General features: G+C 41.7%; 2 protein-coding genes across 5 annotated transcripts; one reads left to right on the forward strand and one right to left on the reverse strand.

The window, feature by feature from the left end:
• Nucleotides 1-9,851: 9,851 nt before the first annotated feature.
• On the reverse strand, nucleotides 9,852-13,424 carry yipf3 (Yip1 domain family member 3). The gene is made up of 9 exons (XM_004077023.4): nucleotides 13,184-13,424; nucleotides 11,369-11,569; nucleotides 11,188-11,294; nucleotides 11,076-11,121; nucleotides 10,904-10,996; nucleotides 10,642-10,773; nucleotides 10,457-10,570; nucleotides 10,266-10,389; nucleotides 9,852-10,034 (listed from the first exon to the last, which is right to left on the reverse strand). Exons 1-9 carry the CDS (start codon nucleotides 13,253-13,255, stop codon nucleotides 9,916-9,918), a joined length of 1,008 nt encoding a protein of 335 aa, XP_004077071.1. The 5' UTR covers nucleotides 13,256-13,424; the 3' UTR covers nucleotides 9,852-9,915.
• A 2,087-nt stretch (nucleotides 13,425-15,511) lies between these two features.
• Nucleotides 15,512-20,840, forward strand: ncoa4 (nuclear receptor coactivator 4). Of its 4 annotated transcripts, XM_023963234.1 has the most exons (12): nucleotides 16,071-16,271; nucleotides 16,364-16,590; nucleotides 16,793-16,907; nucleotides 18,016-18,156; nucleotides 18,247-18,335; nucleotides 18,419-18,527; nucleotides 18,602-18,682; nucleotides 18,756-18,881; nucleotides 18,957-19,628; nucleotides 19,708-19,896; nucleotides 20,045-20,137; nucleotides 20,222-20,840. In XM_023963234.1, exons 3-12 carry the CDS (start codon nucleotides 16,794-16,796, stop codon nucleotides 20,225-20,227), a joined length of 1,620 nt encoding a protein of 539 aa, XP_023819002.1. In that variant the 5' UTR covers nucleotides 16,071-16,271; nucleotides 16,364-16,590; nucleotide 16,793; the 3' UTR covers nucleotides 20,228-20,840. The 4 variants fall into 4 exon arrangements, with proteins under 4 accessions (XP_023819000.1, XP_023819002.1, XP_023819001.1 ...); XM_023963232.1 differs by lacking the exons at nucleotides 16,071-16,271; nucleotides 16,364-16,590 and adding an exon at nucleotides 15,512-15,664; XM_023963233.1 differs by having other exon boundaries at nucleotides 16,089-16,590.
• Nucleotides 20,841-21,814: the final 974 nt, after the last annotated feature.

The following is a 21,814-nucleotide window of genomic DNA, read 5'->3' on the forward strand; positions in this document are numbered from 1 at the left end:
ACTATCAGAATTTCTTATTGTCTTAATGTATTGTTTGAACTCATTGATAAAGATTGAGAAATGAACGACGCTAAAGTTGGCTTCCGATTCACAGCTTCCGATTCGCGAGGGCACTAAAGGAACAATCCGCTGCATTTTTCGCACCAAGATCACCTAAAACCGGGTCCTGTGCAAAAACGGCTGGACCTGGACTGCTCAAACCTGGATTAAATTATGCATTAGATGGTAAAGAATACATTAAACACAGTTTCTGATTTGTGAAAACTTCCTCTGATTTGTGAAAATGTCAAATAGGTTGATTTTTACCGCATTTTCAGACCAGGTCCTGTTCATGAAATTTGGGTGGAAATATATTTTTTTATTCCTTAACATTTTTATTTTTTATACTGGATTGCACTATTGTATGTGTTCACACACAGGTTCGAGCCGGTGGCCCTAACATATCACCTGGGTGCGCAAAATCACTTTGTTGCATTCCAGATACTGGGCCCAGACAAAAGCTGGCACTTTTACGATGGACTACAGAAATCCAAGAAGGCTAGACGAGGCGACATCAAAATCTCAACATACAAAAGAAACTGGGAAACAGATGTCAGATTGGACACATAGTTATGGTCACAGTTAGCATGTACCCCTGACTTAAGTTTTGTTTTTTTGTTTGATATTTCTTGGTTTGTTTTCTGATTTACTTTAAAGTTCCTGTTTTGGTGTTTTGCTTTAAATTGTCCTTCCCTTGTCCCTATTATCCTTAAAGTGGATAAAATGCGATAAAATGATACTATTTCACACAGCAGTTTTTGAACAGGACCTGGGGCCTCATTTATAAACGTTGCGTACGCACAAAAGAAGGCGTACGCCACTCTCTACGCAATAGTTGAGATTTATAAAAAGCAAACTTGACGGGAAAATGTGCGGTCCTCCACGCAAGCTCTGACCCAGGCGTACGCACAAAAACGGGTGAAATGAGAAATGGCGACACCGTCGGCAGATGGAAGAAACACGTGAAAGTGGCAGTGTGTGCCAAATCGTGCCGGCATGTGCTGTGCTACACAATGTGGCACAGCTTAAAAACGTGCCTCTACCCCCTGGCGCTGATTGCTGTGTTGGCCCCGACCCTGAACCCCATCCCCACGCATTTGAGCCATTTGCTGCTGCTGTGCGCCAGCGTTTGGAAGTGATGCGTCGCTTATAAAGAAAAAGAGGTGTGGAAAATATTATTTATTTAAGAATTCCCTCATCGTGCAGTTTATTTCAGTCAGGGCGATCTTGATTTCGCCCAACTCCTTGGCCACCTCTCTTGAACTACTGACTTCCCTCTGCATTTCAAGGACTGCATCGGTGAGGACGCGTCCACTGCTGGAGGGTTGAGAGCCGCGTGCCGTGGAGACGCTGGGTCCAGACGGCTGCTCAGCTGCAGCATCGTAACCACTGGCCCCGCTGGAACACCCAGCAACTAAAATAAAATTGTTCTATATTAATAATCTGTAATTGTGTAGCCTGCATACATGTGACTTGACTGCATTCATTTTAATAATTTCTCTTACCTGTGTCACCCTGACCCTGGCGCGTCGGCGTCCCCTCCGAGGAGGACGCCGATAAGGGGGACTTAATAGGGATTCCCCAATAATAGCGGCCAGTTTCTCATCAAGAGGGGTCAGCTCCGGTCCCCACCCCCCCACCCCCCCACGTGGCGGACACACTCTGCCGATGCAGCGCTAGACGTTTTTTTGCGGACTTTGATGTCCGATCATTTCTTTCATTTCTTTTTTATTTCGGCCACGGTCCGAGGATGTGAGGCTACAGCATTTACGGCGTCTGCCACCGTTTGCCGCTCACGTGCCTTTTTGGCATTAGTAATGCCCACACTGTGCCCTCCAAACAACGTTTTATCCTCTTTTCCACCTCGCCAACAATAACTTCTACTTCACATTGAGTGAAGTTACGTTTTTTTGATTTCCTCTCTGTGTTTGCCATGATTTAGCAAGCCATGAATATTAATTTGTGGGCGTTTCACGGACTATTTATGGGCAACTATGGGCGTGTCATGTAGCCGCAAAAAGCTGCGCTGCATTTAGAATCGGTTCTATTCTGTAAAAATGTGAAAGCCAGCTGCATTCTACTGCAGGAAACTCATTCTGTTAAAGCAGACGAACAGTTTTGGTCTAATCAATGGGGAGACAAAATCCTATTCTGTCACGGTACAAACAAATCTTCTGGAGTTGCTTTGCTCTTTAAAAACTGTTCGTTCAAAGTGATTACCCATATCTCTGATGATGACGGTCACTGGCTCATCTGTGTTCTTAAAACTGATGATGGTTTTCTGATCCTATGCAATGTCTATGGCTATAATATTCCTAGTCAAAACAAGTTATTATTAACGGAAATTGCAAAACATGTCAAACTTCTCAATCACAAGTACTGTACAAATACTGTAGTAATTGGTGGTGATTATAACATGGTTCTAGATGAATGGCTGGATAGAGTACCCTCAAAGTTCAATACCCATCATATTAATCCAACTTTACGGGACTTTTGTCTTGATGTTAATGTTTCTGACCCCTGGAGGATTAAAAATCCTCTCAGACAAACATTCTCTTGGTTCAAGCCTAATGGATCATCAAAATCTCGTATTGACTTCTGGCTAGTCTCAAATAACCTTCTACAAAACAAAATAGACGTTAACATCTCAGCAGCTCCCCTTACTGATCACTGTTTGATTGAACTTAATGTCAGCTCTCAAATCCAAAAATCCTTTGGAAGAGGCTACTGGAAATTTAATTCTTCACTTCTCACTAATGAAACTTTCTGTAATGCTGTTATTGACTTATTAGAAACAATAAATAGTGATTCAACCCTAAAATCTTACACTGATAAGTGGGAATTCTTTAAATTCAAAGTACGTCAAACTGCCATTAAACATAGCAAATTAATTGCAAAACATTATAAGCAAAAAGAAAGTGAAATTTTGACTGAGTTAAATCAGATTTGTTCCAAGCCTGTTTTCAACGAGGATGATAAACAACGCAGAAGCATTTTACAGTGTTCTCTTGACGATATTTATATTAAAAAAGCCAAAGGAGCCTTCATCAGATCCCGAGCAAAATGGGTGGAGCTTGGTGAAAAGAGTACTTCTTATTTCTGTAATCTAGAAAAGAAGAGGCAAGAGAAGAATGCTATAAAGAAACTTCATATTAATAATCAATTATGCTCTGATCCTCAAATGATCTCTAAAGAAATAAGTTCATTTTATAGTAATTTGTATTCGTCATCTTATTCCGAATCCCATAATAATACTTTTTTCCAGACAATTAAAGATTTCATTCCTAAGATTGATGACAATTTTAGAAATTCTTGTGATTCAGAAATAACTTTGCAGGAATTAGAGAAGGCTTTAAGCTGTCTGTCCAAGGATAAAGCTCCAGGATGTGATGGACTGACCAGTAACTTTTATAAATTCTTTTGGGAGCATATCAAAGATTTAATTTTTGAAATGTTTAAAGAAATTATTCAAAATGGGTCTCTAACACATACAATGAAACAGGGTGTAATCACCCTTATTCCCAAGCCGGGTAAAGACCCAACATTTCTAGATAATTTAAGGCCTATAACTCTTTTGAATACTGACTATAAGCTTCTAACGCATATATTTTCAAACAGATTCAAGTCAGACATAACCCAAATAATCTCTGAAACGCAGTCCGGTTTTATTAAAGGTCGCTCAATTCATAATAACTTACGTCTTGTTCTGGATATGATTGACTATGAACATCTCATAGATACAGACGGTTTTATTTTATTTTTAGATTTTTACAAGGCCTTTGATATGATTGAGCATAATTTCATGTTTCAAACTCTGCAATTCTTTGGTTTTGGTAACAAATTTATTAATACAGTTAAAACTTTTTATTATGAAACCAGTAGTTCTGTTTGTTTACCTCAGGGGACGTCTCACAGATTTAACATCAGCAAAGGTATAAAACAAGGTTGCCCAATTTCACCCCTTCTTTTTATTGCAGCAGCAGAAATGCTGTCTTTGCTCATCAAACATACTGACTTTGGTAAGCTGACAGTTGCAAATGCTGAATTTTCAATAAGCCAACTAGCCGACGATACAACAATTTTCCTTAATAATCTTCATGACATCCCCAAGATTCTTAAAACGATTGACTTCTTTTCAAAAGCTTCAGGCCTCAAATTGAACCTAAACAAGTGTGAGATCTTACCCATTAAACCATGTACATTATTGAATGCTTATAATATCCCTATTAAATCCACAGTTAAATACCTCGGAATGCATATAACTAAAAACAAAACAGACTTGGAAAAACTGAATGTTTGGGACAAATTAGAGAAATGTTCGACTCTGCTGAATAACTGGGCACAGAGAGATCTTTCTATTTTTGGTAGAATTCTCCTCACCAAAATTGAAAGCATATCCAGATTCATATATCCCACCTATTCTATAGGTGTCCCTAAACAAGCCATCAAATCTATTAATCAAGTCAATTTTAACTTCATATGGAAAAGGAAAACACACTATGTTAAACAAGGTACGCTGACTAAAAAATATGAAGATGGAGGTCTTCAAGCCATAGACTTTAACAGCCTTAATGGCACCTTAAAAATAAACTGGTTAAAATCATTTATTAGGAATCAAAATAGTATTTGGTTCATTGTTCCTAATAAAATATTTTCCAGCCTAGGAGGGATCCAATTTTTACTCAGTTGTGATTTTGATAATAAGAAACTTCCCATCCAACTCTCGTCTTTTCATCAGCAAGTTCTCATGTATTGGAAGCTCATTTATAAACACAATTACAGTCCACACAACACTCCCATATGGAACTGCAGATACATCACTATCAGAAACAAATCCATCTTTGTTCCAACATGGTTTGAAAATGGAATTTGGTCTTTAATGCATCTTCTTAATGACAATGCCACTCTCATGTCTTTTGATGATTTCACAGCTAAATATGGTTCACTAACGAATAGAAAAGATTTTGAAAAAATTATTAAGGCCATTCCTCAAAATGTTGTGAGCTCAGTTTCTGATATGTTTCATAATGACATCTACAGACATCCTACTGTCCCCAAGCTTCTGATTAATGGACACAACATAGCAACTGCCAAACTCCCAAACCTTCAAATCAGAGAATATTTTAATGTAACGTCATTTCCCTACATCTCAAATCCAAATTATATAACCCAATATTTTAATCATTCAAAAAAGAAACAAATACGAACTAAATATTTAAAACTCCCCATTCCTCCTAAAGCCAAGGAAGTTCACTTTAAGACCTTTTCAGGTATTTACCCTTCCAAGGAATTATTAAGAAAACGGTTTGGAATTCCTGAAAATTGTTGTTCTTTTTGTCATGTGGAGATTGAAACAACTGAGCATCTTTTCTTTGAATGTTTTTATTCTGATGTCTTTTGGAATAGTTTAAATTATTGGCTTTTCCCCAAGATTCCACTTTTAGCAGACTTTTCTATTAAGGATATCATTTTTGGGTTTATTTTAGAAAACAAGAACACAGAACTTCTTCTGAATGTTGTAATTATTTTGGGTAAATTCTATATACATAAATGCCGTTTCCTTAAAATCAAACCATTTTTTTCTACATTTCATAAAGAACTCTGCTCTTTTTTTTCATCTGTAAACTTCATGGAAAACAAACTTGCTATGGAACTTCAAAGTATCATATGTAAATTACAGCTTCTTGATAGCCCCCTAAGTTAAGATTAATTACAATGTCTATGTAACCCCCCCCCCTTTTTTTTTTTTTTAAATTTATTTTTTATTTTAATGTCTTGTATTTATTTTATTTTATTTTTCTGTATTATTGGTAAAAAAAAATTATATTGTCTTTATTCTGGAAAAAAAAATATATCAACAGTATTCGAATTTCAGAGAAGCAAAAAGCAATCAGAACATTGTCTGTATGTGATAGATTCAGTATTTTTTCATAGAGTTTAACCCCCTGGCTTATTTCTATTTCTACTCGTGTTCCTCTGTATGTTACAGATGTTTATTTGATATATGCTGTTGTGTTTTTTTTTTGATTGCATACCTAAAAGTACTTTCTTGTAAAATGGCATAATGTGCAATAAAGTTGTTAAAAAAAAAAAAAAAAAAAAAAATTTAGAATCGGTTGTGATTTATAAAGGGAAAGATGCGTAGGATCTGCGTGCGCACGGTTTAATAAATCCGAATATTTCTGTGCGTACGCATGTCCTATGTTTCATCCGTACGCCACTTCTGACGCAAATCCTACGCAAAGTTTTATAAATGAGGCCCCTGGTCTGCAGTGGACTCAGTGCGTAAAATTCGATAAGAATCAACCTATTTCACATTTTCACAAATCAGAAACTGCATTTAATATGTTCTTTACTATCTAAATCATAATTTAATCCAGGTTTGAGCAGTCCAGGTCCAGCGGTTTTTGAACAGGGTGTGGTCTCAAGTGGACTCACTGCGTAAAATTCGATAAAAATCAACCTATTTCCCATTTTCACAAATCAGAGGAAGTTTTCACAAACCAGAAACTGTGTTTAATATGTTTTTTAGTATCTAATGTATAATTTAATCCAGGTTTGAGCAGTCCAGGTCCACCGGTTTCTGAACTGGACCCGGTTTTAGGTGATCATTGCGTGAAAAATGCAGCGGAATGTTCCTTTAGTGCCCTCGCGAATCGGAAGCTGTGAATCGGAAGCCAACTTCAGCGTCGTTGCTAAACATAACATTTTCTAAGTACAGGCAAAAGTCAGGGTCAATGTGGGCGGAAATGAAATGACAAACTTTAGACCAGAAAGTGGTGGAAAAGGAACATGACCAAAACAAATGTACAGCATCTTCAGGGTGTTCTTGACAAAAAGAGCAGGCAACATCAATATCTTTTTTGAACCTTTGCAGATATAGTTTGGATGGATAGAATTTATATATTAGTTTGAATGAGATTTCTTTCACATTATTGGTTAAAAAGTATTTTGCTGGTAAATTCCAAATCTTTTTCCATTCTAAATGATAAACTAAATAATTCCAAAAAGAAACTACGTAAGGAATGGAGACAAAATCCTTCTGGAAGAGTGAGCGTATACGGCGATTTGTGTTACGTGAAGAAGAAAAACAAATTTTGCCTACTTCTATTTTAGTTGGATCAATTGGTAATAAAGTTGGACTTTGTAATGATGAACTTTTGAATAACGTAATAATACATTTAGGAATTGCTTTCAAAACAAAGTTAAATTCGGTTTTTGGTATTTTGATGGAATATTTGAAGCAGAATTCTTCATGTGACATTAAAGCTCTGTTTGAATTAAACAACTGATGAACCAAAAGGATGTTTTGAATAAACCATGATGGATAAAATAAAGATTTATGTCTATAAGTAATGTCTTTATTGTTCCATATGTAGTATCTGTGAGGAGAAAAATTGTGTTTGTAAATGAGTGACCAGGAAAGTAACATTTGTTTATGGAAGCAAGAAAGCTTAATTGGGATCTTTTGCACATTATAGTTACAGAATAAAAGAAAGTTTATGCCTCCTAATTTAGAGAAAATGTAATTTGGTATGAAATTCCAGATTGAAGTTGGATTCCTAATAAAATGTCGTAGCCAATTTATTTTAAAGGTATTATTTAATGTACAGAAGTCTAGAAAGTTAAGACCACCCTTATTATAAATGTTCATTAAACAGTTTTTTTTAATGTAATGATTTTTGTTCCTCCAAATAAAGTTAAATAGAATTTTGTCAATGGATTTCAGAACTTTTTTTTCAACATTGAGGGATTAAGCTGCATAGTTAGGCGGGAAATTCCCTCAGCTTTAGTTAGCAAAACTCTGCCTCTCAATGATAAATCTCTCTGGAGCCACTGGTTCAGCTTTGTCTGTGTTTTATTAATAATTGGGTCAAAATCTAACTGGCATCTGGCTTTTTTATCTTTAGAGAAGGTAATTCCTAGGTAAGTGATGGACTCTTTCACTGGAATATTACAGATAGAGAGGACGTCACAGTGTTTAAGAGCAAATAATTCACATTTTTTTATGTTTAAACAGAGTCCAGATGCAGCGGAAAAATTATTGATCAGATTAATAGCTAACAGTACCTGACAATGATCTTTTAGAAACAGGGTGGTATCATCAGCTAGTTGGCTGATAGTGACTGTGTGGTCTGCTATTGAAATACCTAGTTCTATAGAGTCAGTGAGGAGCTGGGTACAGAGGAGGAATAAATAAGGGGAAATGGGGCATCCTTGCCTGACTCCTCTTTTTAGTAAAAATCGAGGAGAGGTCCCAGCATAAAGTTTGATAGAGCAATTTCCTCCTGCATACATAGTTTTAACAGCTCCTCTAAAAAATGGACCAAAACCAAATTTTTCTATCGCATGGAGTATGAAGTTGTGTTCAATTGTGTCAAAAGCTTTGTAAAAGTCGAGAAAAAAGATAAAGCTTTTGTCGGGGCAATAATCTGAATAATCAATTAAATCAAGTACTAATCTGATATTATTTGATATGTGTCTATTTGTCATGAAGCCAGACTGAGTCTCATCTATAATATGATCCAAAACCTTTTTTATCCTTTCAGCGAAGATTAAGGCAAGTATTTTATAATCATTGTTAAGCAGGCAGATTGGACGCCAATTGTCAATGAGGAGTAAATCCTTTTTAGGTTTGGGTATTAATGTTATAAGGCCCTGGGTTAAAGTAGGAGGAAGGAGGTTGTTGTTCAAGCTCTCCAGGAATAGATGAAGGAGGAAAGGAGCCAGTTCTTCGGAGAATGTTTTATAGAATTCAGAGGTTAAGCCGTCTGTGCCTGGAGATTTATTTAATTTGAGGTGTTCAATAGCTGATATAACTTCATGTAGCAATAGTGGTTTATCACAGAATTCCTTCAAATCAGACTCAATTACCTTGGTGTCTGTGAGAGATTCCAAGAAGAGATTAGTAGTTTCTTCACAATATTTAGATTCATAGAGTTTAGTGTGGAGGTCAGAGCAGTAATTGGCTATTTTTGTAGGATTATCTGTAACATTCCCATCAATATTAAATTTTTGTATTGAATTATTCTTAGCATTTAGTCTTTCAAGGCGAAAGAAATGTGTTTTTGCTCATTTTCATTCAAGTCAACAGGAGATTTTTGTGTTAAAGATGTTATATCTGAGATTAAACTTTCCTCTTCAAATCTTTTAACTTTAGCAAATGAGCTTCCATATGTTCTAAAATATTTAAATAATTCAAATTTTAGAAGTTCCCAATTTCTGCCAAACTGTTTTTCTAAGGAAGCTTTCTGCCAGAAACGTTTAATTAGTAAGCAAACGGTTTTGGACACATTATCATGTTGCAAGATGGAGTTATTTAATTTCCAGTATGAATGTCTCTAACAAGTGTTTGGATTTAAAAAGATCTGGATTGAAATAGCTTTGTGATCTGTTAAAGGAGTGGTGAGAATTTTCACATTTATACGATTTTCATCAAGGCAGCTTGAAACCAGCCAAAAGTCTATACGAGAAAAGCTGGTCTGGGTTTTATTGCTCCAGGTAAAAGAATTTACATTAGAATTCTTTTGTCTCCATATATCTACTAACTGAAATTTTTTCATGAATTGTATTAAACTGGAGGCCATAGAATTATTAGTTCTAGGAGGCCACCTGTCTAACAGACCATCCAGAGCAACATTAAAGTCCCCTCCCATCACAATCAAGGCATTTTCACGGACGGAGAAGCTTAAGGCTTAATTCTGTTTCTGGGTTGGATTCTGCTCATGAGCTCAGAGTTCTGGTTCTGACCAGGATTATTCCAGGCTCTGAACACAGGCCCATTTAAGGAACAGAACCACCCCACAGCCAGCTTTGGGTTTTAGAGTTTATTTTCTGTACACATAAGAACAATAACAGAACTTCAGAGTAAACATATCAGTGAGTTGCAAGCAGGCCGTGTCCCAGCAAGGTGTTGTTTAGTGTCAGTTCTGGAACATCTCGGGGGACTCGCTGAATAGGAGCTAAGTTGGGTCCTTCCAGAGAATCCAGTAGTCCTGAAAACACAAAACACTCAGGTTCTGGTTCTGCTGCATCTATGGTTCAGCTGTTTTGATGGTGACTAAACTTAAAGGCTCTGGTTCTGAAATGGTGGTGGGTCTGCTTTTGTACTTAATAGAAAATTGTAAAAAAAAATGTTCTCAAGGTAGAAAAAAAACTAAGTATGTGCATTGGTTCTGGTTCGAGCAATGTGATTCTAAGGTTCTGATGGTGGGGTTGCTACTGACCTTCCAGGATCCGGTGGTAGCTGAAGTGCAGGTAAAACAGGAAGCTCATGTGCAGCAGTGCCAGCGATCCACAGAGCAGCAGCCGAGGCGTCCGACCCACGGTTCGGGAAAGCAGCACCGCCACCTGCAGCACACACACAAGTAAGATAGGGAGCCCACCTCAGAGGGGCTTATGGGAAACGTGGACATACCATGCGCAGCGTGGATAACCCTCCGATCAGCAGCCACAGCAGGTAGAACAGGACGTGGAAGTGGACGTTGTAGGTGACGAGCAGAACCACGCAGGGGCCAAATAGTCCATATCCCTGAAATGATACAGAAAGTGATGTCACACTGCAGGCAACCATACAGCACGCCATGTAGTAACATCACTGACCAGCAGAGAAAGCATCTGCAGCATGGTGACCTGCGCGTTGACCAGATATGCCAAGAAGTAGATGAAGGAGGAGACGCCGAGCCAGTAACCGAAGCACGTCCCTATGGCCGTGCCCATGAGGGTGCCCTCCCTCTACAGGACACACAACAGCAGCATTTAAGAGTACTGCACGAACAGTAAAACTGTGTTTTAGCAGTTCATGGCTGTGCTGAATTAACTGGAGCTATGATCTTTGGTGTCTGATGCATTTTTGCATCCTTACAATAACGGTTCCTGATGTCTTCATGCCATGCAACAGAATAGCCACCAGTGTGAAGACGAGCATCAGCGGGCCATAAAGCTCGCCAGCGATCTTCTGCAAAAATCATCAGTTAGAGACCTAACCTGAACACATTCAACCATAACAAAACACTGCCAGAAGCACCTGGGCGTACCTGAGGGTAGTTGATCATACGGATGGGGAACATGGACTCCAGGAGCCTGAGGGAAACGCCTCGTCAGCATCAACTAGAAACCGGTGACGCGAACAGGAAGAGGGCGACCTACCTGCTTCGCACTTGTGCCGGCTCCACGTCGAAGTACGGCCGCAGGATGTCGATGTTGCCATAAAGGCTGAAGGCCTTGGAGGCCTGACGCTTTCCTGCCTGCCACACCTGAAGACAGCACGTGTGAGACGGGTGACCCTCCTCACACAGAAAACCAGTTTACAGAGACAGAACTAACCCACCTCATCAGCCACCTGCCGGCCCAGCTGACCCTTCAAACCCTTCATGCCCAGGAATTCTCCGTCGTCTCCCTCCTCGGCCGCAGCCGCCTCCGCCGCCACTTCCTCCTCCTCCCTCATCCTCTGATGCATCTCGCCAACATCCTCAAAACTGGAGCCCGACGTGTCGTCTAGGTTCTCCATGTCGATGACGGCCGAGCTACCCTGAATGGAGCGCAGAAACAGCTATTTTTTCTGACGTTGATCTGACAGACCAGTATAGGTCGATTCAATAAACAACGTGCCTCTGACGGATCGATCTGGATAGATTGTAGGAATAGAAATTGATTTATCATCACACCCCTAGTTTGGGATTGGTTTAGCAATCAAAAGAAAATCTTAGGATGATTAGTCATGATTTGATTGGAAAATAAAGATCTAAAAAGTAAAAGATTCACAGCTATATGTGCTGCTCAGTTGCCATGTGGTAGAGTGTCTGCCCTGAGACCAGAAAGTTGTGAATTGGTGTGGGGAATACTGTCTTGGCACACTTTAGGCCCCTTACTAGCAACTGAACATTGTCCAAACGCCACAGTCTGAGCATTGTTGTTGACCATGTCCATCCCTTTATGACCACAGTGTAACATCTTCTGATGGTTACTTCCAGCAGGATAAGGTACCATGTTGTAAAGCTGGAATCATGTCAGAATGGTTTCTTGAACATGACAATGTGTTCACTGGACTCCAATGGCTTCCACAGTCACCAGATATTAACCCAATAGAGAATCTTTGGGATGTGGTGGAACAGGAGATTGGCATCATGGATGTGCCGCCAACAAATATGCAGCAACTGTGTGATGCTGTCATGTCAATATGGACCAAACTCTCTGAGGAATGTTTCCAGTACCTTGTTGAATCTATGCCACCAAGGATAAATGAAGTTCTAAGGGTAAAAGTGGGTCCTCCGGAGACTCTGGCTTCCTCCCACCGTCCAATAAGATGCTTCATTGATTACTCTAAATTGATTGATTACTCTAAAGTGTGCGTGACTGGCGACGTGTTCAGGATGTCCCCTGCCTTTGCCCACAAGTGGGTTAGGCTCCGGCAGCCCCGTGACTCCGAAAGGGACAAAAACGGGTTAAGAAAATGGGTTAAATATTTTAACATGTTACTGTAAAGTGTTGTGTCTGTGTAAATTGTATCTTTGGATAGGCTACAGTAATCATAATGCGTCAGCACGGTCCCTTTAGGTTAATGTTGATGATTGTTTAAAAGGTGTAACATACATGTAATGTTTAAGGACCAAACAAACTTTTGTGCTTTGTTTGATGACTGCTGTTTACTTCATGATGATAAATAGGCTATCATGAAGTAGTACTAACAGGTACGCACATAGTGCACAAACAAACATAGTGCTAACCCACAAGTAGTGCTACATGGTTGATGGCAGGTTAGGAATCCTGCAGAAACTCCTGAGCCATAGAAAGGAGATCTGTTCGGAACCAACTGGATCTCACATTAGGAGTTCACATATCCACAGCAATGAATGAGGGGTGTGTTGAGTATTTCAAAAAACTTTATTTAAAATGGGTTTACTGTTATTACAAACAACAGACGCAAAGTTTTCTAGTTCGGACAGGGCATCTAACTCTTTAATTTGCGAAAAATATCGCTTTAAACACACTAGGATCTGGATCGCATATATACTGCGCATGCCCACTCGGCCTACGTAACGTTAGCATGATAGCAGCTGCAGGATCTTCGTTTCTCCGCTGGACATAAGAAGCTAAGCGTAAATTGTACCGATACCGGCCCAAAATGGGGAGCAGGTTAGCTCACCTGGATCAGGTTATCATCAAAGCTGCCCCACGGTTCCGCATTCGTGGTTCCGCTTCCTGGGCCGGTAGACATCTTCACGCCAGCGGTTCGTATCGGTCGTGCAGACGTTCAATAGGGACCGCTGCGGTTCCGTTCTCCGCTTAGTTCTTGTCGAACTTCCCAGATTTTTACTGTTTGTTTTGTTTTTCCGGACGGAACACACAAGTCCCCGCCCACACAAAACGACGCTGTACGTGACGTGACGTCACGGGAAGGAGGAGCGACGAACCAGCCAGACCTGACCATAGTCAGTCAGACGTGTTTTTTGATTGAACATTTTTAAAAACAGTCCACGTGGCTTCTCACAGCTGGAACAGAGGGAGCAGTCGCGAGGACAAAGAGTGCGTGAGCTAAACAAAAACAGAAATATTATGAAATGGAAGGCAAAGGACCGCTGGATCTTCTCAATTGTTTTGATTTTTTTTTTTAAATTTAAGTACTGGAAAGTCAAAGTGTGAACATAACACCAGGATCAGGAGGTTCATAGAATTCCCGGGTCCTTCAGGAAGAAACCTATGATTAGGTCTTCTTCTCATAGAACTGCAGTGGAACCAGCTGATCCGAGGTCCTCCATAATAATTTAGAATAACCAGTACTACTTTAATGCATCCTGGTGGTGTCATTGTCAGAGCTAAGTGTTTGTTCTAACCTGTCGAATGAATAAATATTGAGTGATGTTAAAATAAACTCTCATAGCGTTGAGATTTATAGAATAGTTGCAGGAGGTTCGCCATTTATTTTTTTAACCCGTGTGTCTGTAAACTGACTGTAAATAGTTGTATTTGACTGAAAAGAGAATGATGAATTTTTCCAATGCAGCATTCTGTTGTTTATATCAAGATTCAAATTTTACATTTATATTTATCATTTGGATATTTAGATATGCATGTAACATTTCCCCTTTTTTAAATGGGACCCTACATTTGTCATTTGGATTTTGCATTTATTTTGCATTCATATTTTTGTTTATTGTAAATATTTATATATTGGCATCTAAAAGTACACACCCTTAGGTCACAGATAATGCTTTTATTTGTGATAAATTCTGACAAACTGTGACACAAATGTAAGCATATATGGAAAGAAAGTGTCTCGAAATTTTCACGAGGGGAATTTTTTACATTTGGCGCCCGTTGAAATTCCAACAAGGAAACTGCTTTATCTCAGTTTCTCTCCTCACCTTCATCACTGCATCATTGACTTTCTTAGACTGACCCCAATCAATCCAGCTCTGACCCCACTGCTTCCTTCCCATCTGGTCGCCTCAAACTGGTGTGCTGAGCTCTCCTCAATGTGCTCTGTACCAACATCTGTTCCAGAAACACACTGCGGGGTGGAGAGAACATGGAGCACCCCCTAGAAAACAGCAGAATTCAGTTTAAACTTCAGACATGGTGCCTAAGTGTTTAGCATTCAACAATGTCAATATCCTGCTCATGATTGGAGCTTGCTTGAGGTTTTGCTTTGGTTCTTTTAAAGTCAATTATGAGTTATTTGGTTTTCTCCACATTCAACTCCAAATAATTTCCATTACACCAGTTTACAAGAACTGACATGGCTCCTAGCATGTGTCTCTTAGCAGCTGGACACAAGGAGAAAGCACTGATCTCATCGCCCCGCCTCCCCTCTGGAAATGCTTATTCCAATTGAATAATGTGACAATGTTCGCAGGGTGGATGTTAAAATGAAAATGCAATCACGTCTTTGCATTTTTGTTTTAATTATGACACAGAATAAGTGGTTTTTAAGTAGAATTGAAAAAGCATTTTGAAATATTGATTTTTCATTTTCATTTTGAGTAATTTTGATGCAGTTACATTTTGAAAATTAAAAAGCATTTCTGTTAATCCATTTTAATTGTCAAATTATACATTTCTAAATGAAATTTGCTACACATGTACCAGATAACTTTTTTTAAATGAAATGTCAAATACCATTTTCATTAACATTTTGAACAAGTGACAGAATACGTGTTGAAGAAGAAAATGAAAAAGCATTTTGGCGGATTAATTTTTTTTTTAATTTTGAGTCAAAAAATGCAGCTTCATTTTGAAAGTGATAAAGCATTTTTGCTTTTGACTTTTAGTTTTAATTATGCAACAGAATCGCTTCCATAAATTTGGTCACGCCGTCATTCATTTCACTTTTTGTGCTATTTATTTGTGGTTTTCCAGCTACACATCTGCGTTCAGGTGAACCATTTATTTCCACCAGTAGGTGGCAGCATGGCTTTATTTCCACAGGAACTTCGGGTCCATCTATGGCGTTACTCCGCCCATCGTGAATTTTTTTTTGCCCCATTACGTCACTGGCCTGGCTTATCGGCCGGTGGTAGGGACTCGAACTCTGGGCCCCCGGCTTCAGTTCGGGACTTTACGAACCAGGACCAAACCAAAACTGACTGTTGATGATTTCTGCCAAAAACAACAACAAAGGCACGCGGTAGGTTGGGCTTCTCGTTGCTTTTGAGAGTTGCCCTCGTGTAGGGCAGGCTAATAGCTAACACAATAGGAGCAATTTTGTGTTCGCCAGTGTCTGTTCGTGTGTTTGGGAGGCGGTGGTTGTTATATAACTGCCTACAGAGTCCTATCCGGTTCTGCATTGACTGTATATCGATGATTAAACTCGGACTGTGAGTTGAGGTTCGGTTCAGACCGTCATGGACTCCGGGCGGCATGAACTAGCTCTCAGCTGTTAACAGGCCTACAAGCACGCGCAGCCATTCACCTTTCCCAAAGGCAGGGGTTGGCAGCGCGAGTGCGCGCACGGATGCTTGCGTGATCAGCTGTTGAAGCTCTGCCGGGCATGGGCTGCGTGCGCGTACGTTAGCGCGCTTAGCCTACGTGCCGGGCTGCAGGCAGTAATGGCGGATGAGGAGTTTCCTCATTCCTAATATGCGTAAGCATAACATGGAACTGAGCTCGTGCGCGCAGTTCTGCGGAAAGCCCCGCGCGGCTGCTATTTCTCTTGAACTACAGATGTTGCGCTCTGCCGTTCATCATTGTGATCTGGAACTGAATGTTTGAGCTTCAGTTAGTTCGTCTAACAGGTTGGTTGACACACACACACCTGCACGCGCACAGCTGGAATTGCTGAGAAGCAGACACTTCTTATCTGAGCTGCTGCGTTTGCATGTTCCAGTTTGGTGGAAGAGGGCTGGCTCTAAAGGACTTCCTGGTCAGACAGGACAGTTTGTTTCTTAAGTCACGCAGCTGGTCTTGTGCTATTTGGAGGAACATCTGCAGTCAAGAGACGCTCGTTTGATCTGCTCAGACCAGGTCTTCACTGGTCCAGAACCTGACTTGATCCGATTGATTCCCTGCTGTGGCTTGGTTTGAAGAGCAGTTTTTGTGGAGACGCTCTATCAGGTCAGAGGTTGTGATGCTTAGACTGTTTATATCAGCTGCAAGGTTATTTAAAGCTACTGTAATTGCACGGAGACCACGCTCCCTTTATGTGATTTCATTTCTTTTAAGCATCTGAAGCTAATGTTAAATAAGGAAGGGGAACTTTCAGCACCTCGGCATACTGCTGAGAATTGTTTTGACTGTCTGTTCTCTTCCTGTGCAGGATGGCAGCGGTGCCGGGGGGCCTGAAGCAGTGCCGGCAGGCCCAGGAGCAGCTAGACAGCGCCATCAGCAGTGTACTGAGAGCTGAGCAGCAGCTCAGGGAGAATGCCAGAGAGGTGAGTGTCCCCCCCCCCCCCCCCATTGCCCTCACAGAATGGGGCTGTAAAGCCCAGTCTGGCCCACCTTCATACAGGTTGATGCCATGGGTGCCTCACTGAGCACCCTTAGTAGCCGCCGTCTTGATCTGACCCTGACTCACCTCATGCGGACTTGAACCAGAGCTTTGTGGATTAAAACCACAGCATTTGTGTACCAGAACCACAGCTTTGTGGGCCACCAGTTGTCATAGAAACTATGGATCAGGGAGCCTACAACAAAGCTGCATGTGCACACTCATCTGCAACTGTGTGTGTTGACAGTAGGAAGGTGGCTGAGTCAGGACTGTAAAAATAGGAAGCAGGGTGTGGTCAAAGGACCGTATAAGAAAGCAAGGAGAGTAAATATCCTCCACACAACCCATTCCAGACAGCTCTGCATCTGGGCCCGGTTCAGACAGGCTCCTTAACGGTGAGATATGGATTCCATAGAAATTTAAATGTCATATTTGACCATTTTTTTCAGGGGGAGTTGTTTGTTCTGTATAAGAAGCTGACGATTCGCCATGCTAAAACCCAGAGGGCTGAAGGAGAATCACTTCTATCCAGTTTGGCTCAGTTCTTTGGGTTCTGTTTGAAACAGACCCTAACTAAGGAGGCAGGCGAATATCTGGTCAGAACCCGTTTGATTTGAGCACCGTCTGAGCTGTATGAAATTGAGCGAATCTGTCTTGTAAATCAATGTTGGGGCAGGTCCAAATTGTCCAAGTGCAGTGTATGGTCAGACACCTGTCAATCAAAAACCCACACAGACCAGCAGCTTTTTTTTTTTTAGGATTTTACATTTTCTGATTTTTTTACTTCTGTGATGCAAAGATGCTGATTCGTGTTGTCCAGAATCACGTGGACGTTCTGTTTCCACATTTGTAGTTCTACAAATATGGAGTCCATAACTGTTGTAAATGGAGCTGCTAAAAAGGTGGAGTCCTCTGGTTAAAAAATCTCTGCTTTGACCCATAATGTTTGCTGGCGGGGTCAGGGAGGACATACTTGGGATGTTTTTTTCCGTTTTTTTTTTCTGGAAAGTTCAGACGCACCCTAACTAATTTGCCCCCCCCCTCCCCCCCAGGTTCGTTCTGAGCTGCAAAACTGCGTGAGCCGCCAGCAAGAGGCTCTGCGGTGCAGGGAGGTGTGGCTACTGGGTCAGATTGAGCTGCTGGAGCAAGTTAAGTCAGAGACTTTGCAACATCAGCTGCAGCAGCTGCATCGGGTAACAGACCCCCCCCCCCCATACACACACACACACACACCTTGGTGTTGCTGCTGTGGACTCTAACACTGATCCGTGTTTGTGCTGCAGCTCAGAGGGCAGTTCGACGTGATCTCCCTGCAGCTGGAGAGTAGCTCCAGCATCGAGCTGAGCAAGCAGCTGAGCACCTGCATGGAGCGGTGCGTGCACGCATCCCAATACTCGGTGATCTGACCCCTCCATTACCTGCACAGGTGTGCTCTAACTGGGGTTTTTCCTGCAGGTTTTCCTCCCTGAGCCTGACTCCAGAAGAAACGCCCGAGATGAGTTTCCACGCGGACACACGTTCCCTGAGGCAAGCCATCACCTCATTCGGCAGCATCACTGCACAGGTGAGTCACTGGGAGCCTCACTTAGACCTGCAGCAGTCAGTAGGCGTATCCTGACCACCATGTTTTGTACGCAGGTGGAGGAGACTGGGTCACATCAGAGCGCTGTCCTCCATGGAGCTCCAGTGCAGCTTTGTCCCCCCCCTACCAGTCAGCAGGTAAGTAGAATTCTTCTACAAGGGTTTCTGGTTTTGGTCTGGCTCTGGTTGCTTTACTTGAACTCTTTTGCAGACAGAGCTGGCGACTTTGAGCAAGTGGCTGCAAGGAGCCACTCCATCCAGCAGCAGCAGCTCTCTTCCTGGGTACCAGCCGAGCAGCAACCTTCAGGATTGGTTGCAAACCGGCCAGGACTCAAAGGTGAGTAATCTGTAGGTGTCATATTGGACCGGTGTGGTTCTGGTCAGTCTGTTTTGACATGCTGTCTCTTTGCAGACTTCCTCTCCTGTCCTGGTTCATGCAGACTTCCTCCACGCCTGGGGTCAGTTGCTGGACCTGGAGGCATGGCTCCTGCAGGACCAGAACTGGGTCAGTCGGGAAAGAACCACCAGCAGCAGCAGCAGCTCCACTTTCTCCATCGAGAAAATTGACGAATCCGAGTTCAATGTGCCTGAGGAGGAGGGGGACCTGGACGACTGGCTTGTCACCCCGCCTCTCGCTGCCACAGATGGGCTGTCAGATGCAGAGCGGTGGCGTAGCGTCCTCCGCCCCTTCCAAGACAGCTGGGTGTCCAGCGAGTGGCTGGTTGAGGCCAGCCCCTCCACTCCCAACTGCACCTCTTGCTGTCAGAGCAGCAGTGCTGTGGAGATCGAGAACCTGGGCCAGCTTAAGTGCCTTAAGAGCCCTCCTGCAGTCGGACCTACTCCAGCCATCTCGGCACCCCCCGTCCCCACAGTAGAGGCGTGGCTACAGCAGGTTGCACCGCTGCAGCAAACCTGCAGGGCCAACGAGCCGTGTTCCTCCTACTCAGAGTGTGTATGTGAAGATAACTGTGGGAAGGAGGCACTGAGCCGCTGGCTGCTGAAGCAGGAAGGGCGGGACAAGAACGGCGTCCTGCTATCAAAGAACAGCTCCGCCCCCCAGCAGCACAAGGAGCACGAACATAAGGTAACAGGGTAACAGCCAATCAATATGGAGCTACTGCTTCACAGTCTCTGGCTGATTACTAATGGATCATTGTTCACAGGTTCAGGCTATTTTGGAAGCGTGGCTCCACCCTAGCACCGGCAAAGCTCCGCCTGGCTCGTCTCCATTCCAGTTCCCTCTGAATCCAGAGCTCTGGGTTCTTCCTAAGGCCCCGGGCTCCGAAGTTGCTCCTCATCCAGTGGAAGACCTCGAGGACAAGTGGCTGCTGAGGAAGAGGAGTCAAGCCCAGGTAACCATGGAGACCAGCACTGACCTGCTCACTTGCCATTTAGAAAGGTCACTTAATGGGAGTGGGGGTCTGTTTCTGTCATTCTGTGATGAGCCACCAACCATAGATGACCAGCAGTCCTCTGATGTCACTTCCTGTTTCCCTTTAGGAGTGCCTGGTACTGCCCGCTGTTTGTGACTTGTTCTCCTGCATGAAAATGGGTGGAGACAAAGAGAAGTGGCTGCAGAAAGCTGCCATGCAGGTGAGTGTGCTGCAGAACACACACACACCGGGAGAACACCTGTGTTTCTGACTGACCTGTCCTGTGTTTTCTTGATATCATCAGATGTGACGATGACTACGAGGGGGCTGCTTTTCTCCTCTTCGACAGTCGCATTCGCTGATAATCGCACATAATTACACCACCGCCTTCTTCCTGACACTTCCATGCTGAAGCTCTGCTCTTCCAGTCTGAAAAGATCAAAGTGTGAGGATCTTCTTCATCCTAGCTGACCCCACGGTCTACTAAAAAGAACCAGGAGTGGAGTTAAATCTCTGTGGGTGGAGCTAGGTTTATTGAGTGGAACATTGTAGTTTCTTTATAGCTATAACTTTAATTCTTTTATTGAAATTATCCAAATATCCCTTTCTGTTTCTTTCTGATGCTGTCGCTGCTTGCTGTTCATACCTGACAGGTGTGCAGATTCTGCTTTTGCAGAACGCCGTCTGACCAGTTCCTGGTTCTTTTGGGAACAATGCTGTAGCATGTAGACCTATGAAGTGGTGTGTTCTCAGCAACAATAAAACATTTTGACAGCATCAGTGTACCTGTGACATCACTGGGATTTAAAACTTGATTTTTTTTTGTGCGGGGTCTCTACATGTTGTGCCTCCATGTTTTTCGTGTCCTTGTTCCACAGTCTGTGTTCATGTGGTTGAAGGAATAAACGACTGGACGCGTTCAATCTGTGCAGGAATGTGCTTGTTGTTCCTCGTCTGAAGCAAACATGAAGGTGATGTGAGGTCAAAGGAGGATGTTTTCAGGGAGAACTCAACCAGTTGAACTAGCTGAGCGAGAAACATCCTAGGCAGAGAACTTGCCTCTTAAAGCATCAAGGATAAAATATGAAAAATGAGACTCAGGGCAATGTAAGTGATGGCTTTGGTACGAGAGCTTAGGTGTTCAGCTGGTAGTATAGATGACTTGTTAAAATATAAAACTTGTAAATAAAAATCTAACAGGCCTATTCTTTTGAACATTTAGAAAGGAAGCAGGAATCCAAACTCAATCATTTGTAGTTTTCCTTTAGTTTAGACTAACAGTTCTGAGACTGACAGTAACTTGACAAGAGAGCACGGCATAAATTCAAACACGATCTAGTTTCGTTTCAGTTTTGGCTTTTTACTTTGAGCTTTCATTTCTAGATTGTTGTTTCTTCTCATTTCTTGTTTCTTTAGTTTCATCCTCCTGCTGTGTGTTCTTTTCTCACTTTTAGTCCCTCAAATGTTTTAGGACCCTAATTCCCCCTCTTGGTTCCATTTTTTAACACACTTCCTCATTGTTTCCTTTTCCTACATATTTCTTGTGTTTTCATTAGGCTTTTTTTATTTTTTTTTATTTTCAGTTTCCTATTCCTATCTAATTTCTTTGTTACTTATTTTCTGTTCCCACTTTCTAAGCTTTCTATTCTTTATTTTCTGTCTCCACATCATTTTTCTCTATTTTCTGGGTTTCTTTTCACCCTATTCTTTTCTTTTACCTTCCATATTTTCTCATTATGTTCTAACACATAGTTTTCTTTTCCTCTGGTTTCTTTTGACAAACTTGCTTTTCCTTTTTTTTTTTTTCCTCATCCTTTTTTAACTGATTCCACTTTGGAACTTTTTCCTTCTTAGTTTTTTCCTTCTGTCTTGCTTCCTTTTTAATGTTTTGTATAAG

The sequence above is a fragment of the Oryzias latipes genome, chromosome 15 (assembly GCF_002234675.1).
Source record: "Oryzias latipes chromosome 15, ASM223467v1".
Taxonomy (NCBI): Eukaryota; Metazoa; Chordata; class Actinopteri; order Beloniformes; family Adrianichthyidae; genus Oryzias; species Oryzias latipes.

What these genes read in the sequence shown, in the direction of transcription:
- yipf3 (XM_004077023.4), bottom strand. Translation starts at nt 13,255, where the DNA reads ATGTCTACCGGCCCAGGAAGCGGAACCACGAATGCGGAACCGTGGGGC. An exon ending in GCCGGCAGGTGGCTGATGAG is followed by an intron (nt 11,295 to 11,368) that starts GTGGGTTAGTTC and finishes TGCTGTCTTCAG; the next exon opens with GTGTGGCAGGCAGGAAAGCG. An exon ending in GGTTATCCACGCTGCGCATG is followed by an intron (nt 10,390 to 10,456) that starts GTATGTCCACGT and finishes TGTGTGCTGCAG; the next exon opens with GTGGCGGTGCTGCTTTCCCG.
- ncoa4 (XM_023963232.1), top strand. Translation starts at nt 15,630, where the DNA reads ATGATTTCTGCCAAAAACAACAACAAAGGCACGCG. An exon ending in TCAGGGAGAATGCCAGAGAG is followed by an intron (nt 16,908 to 18,015) that starts GTGAGTGTCCCC and finishes CCTCCCCCCCAG; the next exon opens with GTTCGTTCTGAGCTGCAAAA. An exon ending in GGAAGAGGAGTCAAGCCCAG is followed by an intron (nt 19,897 to 20,044) that starts GTAACCATGGAG and finishes GTTTCCCTTTAG; the next exon opens with GAGTGCCTGGTACTGCCCGC.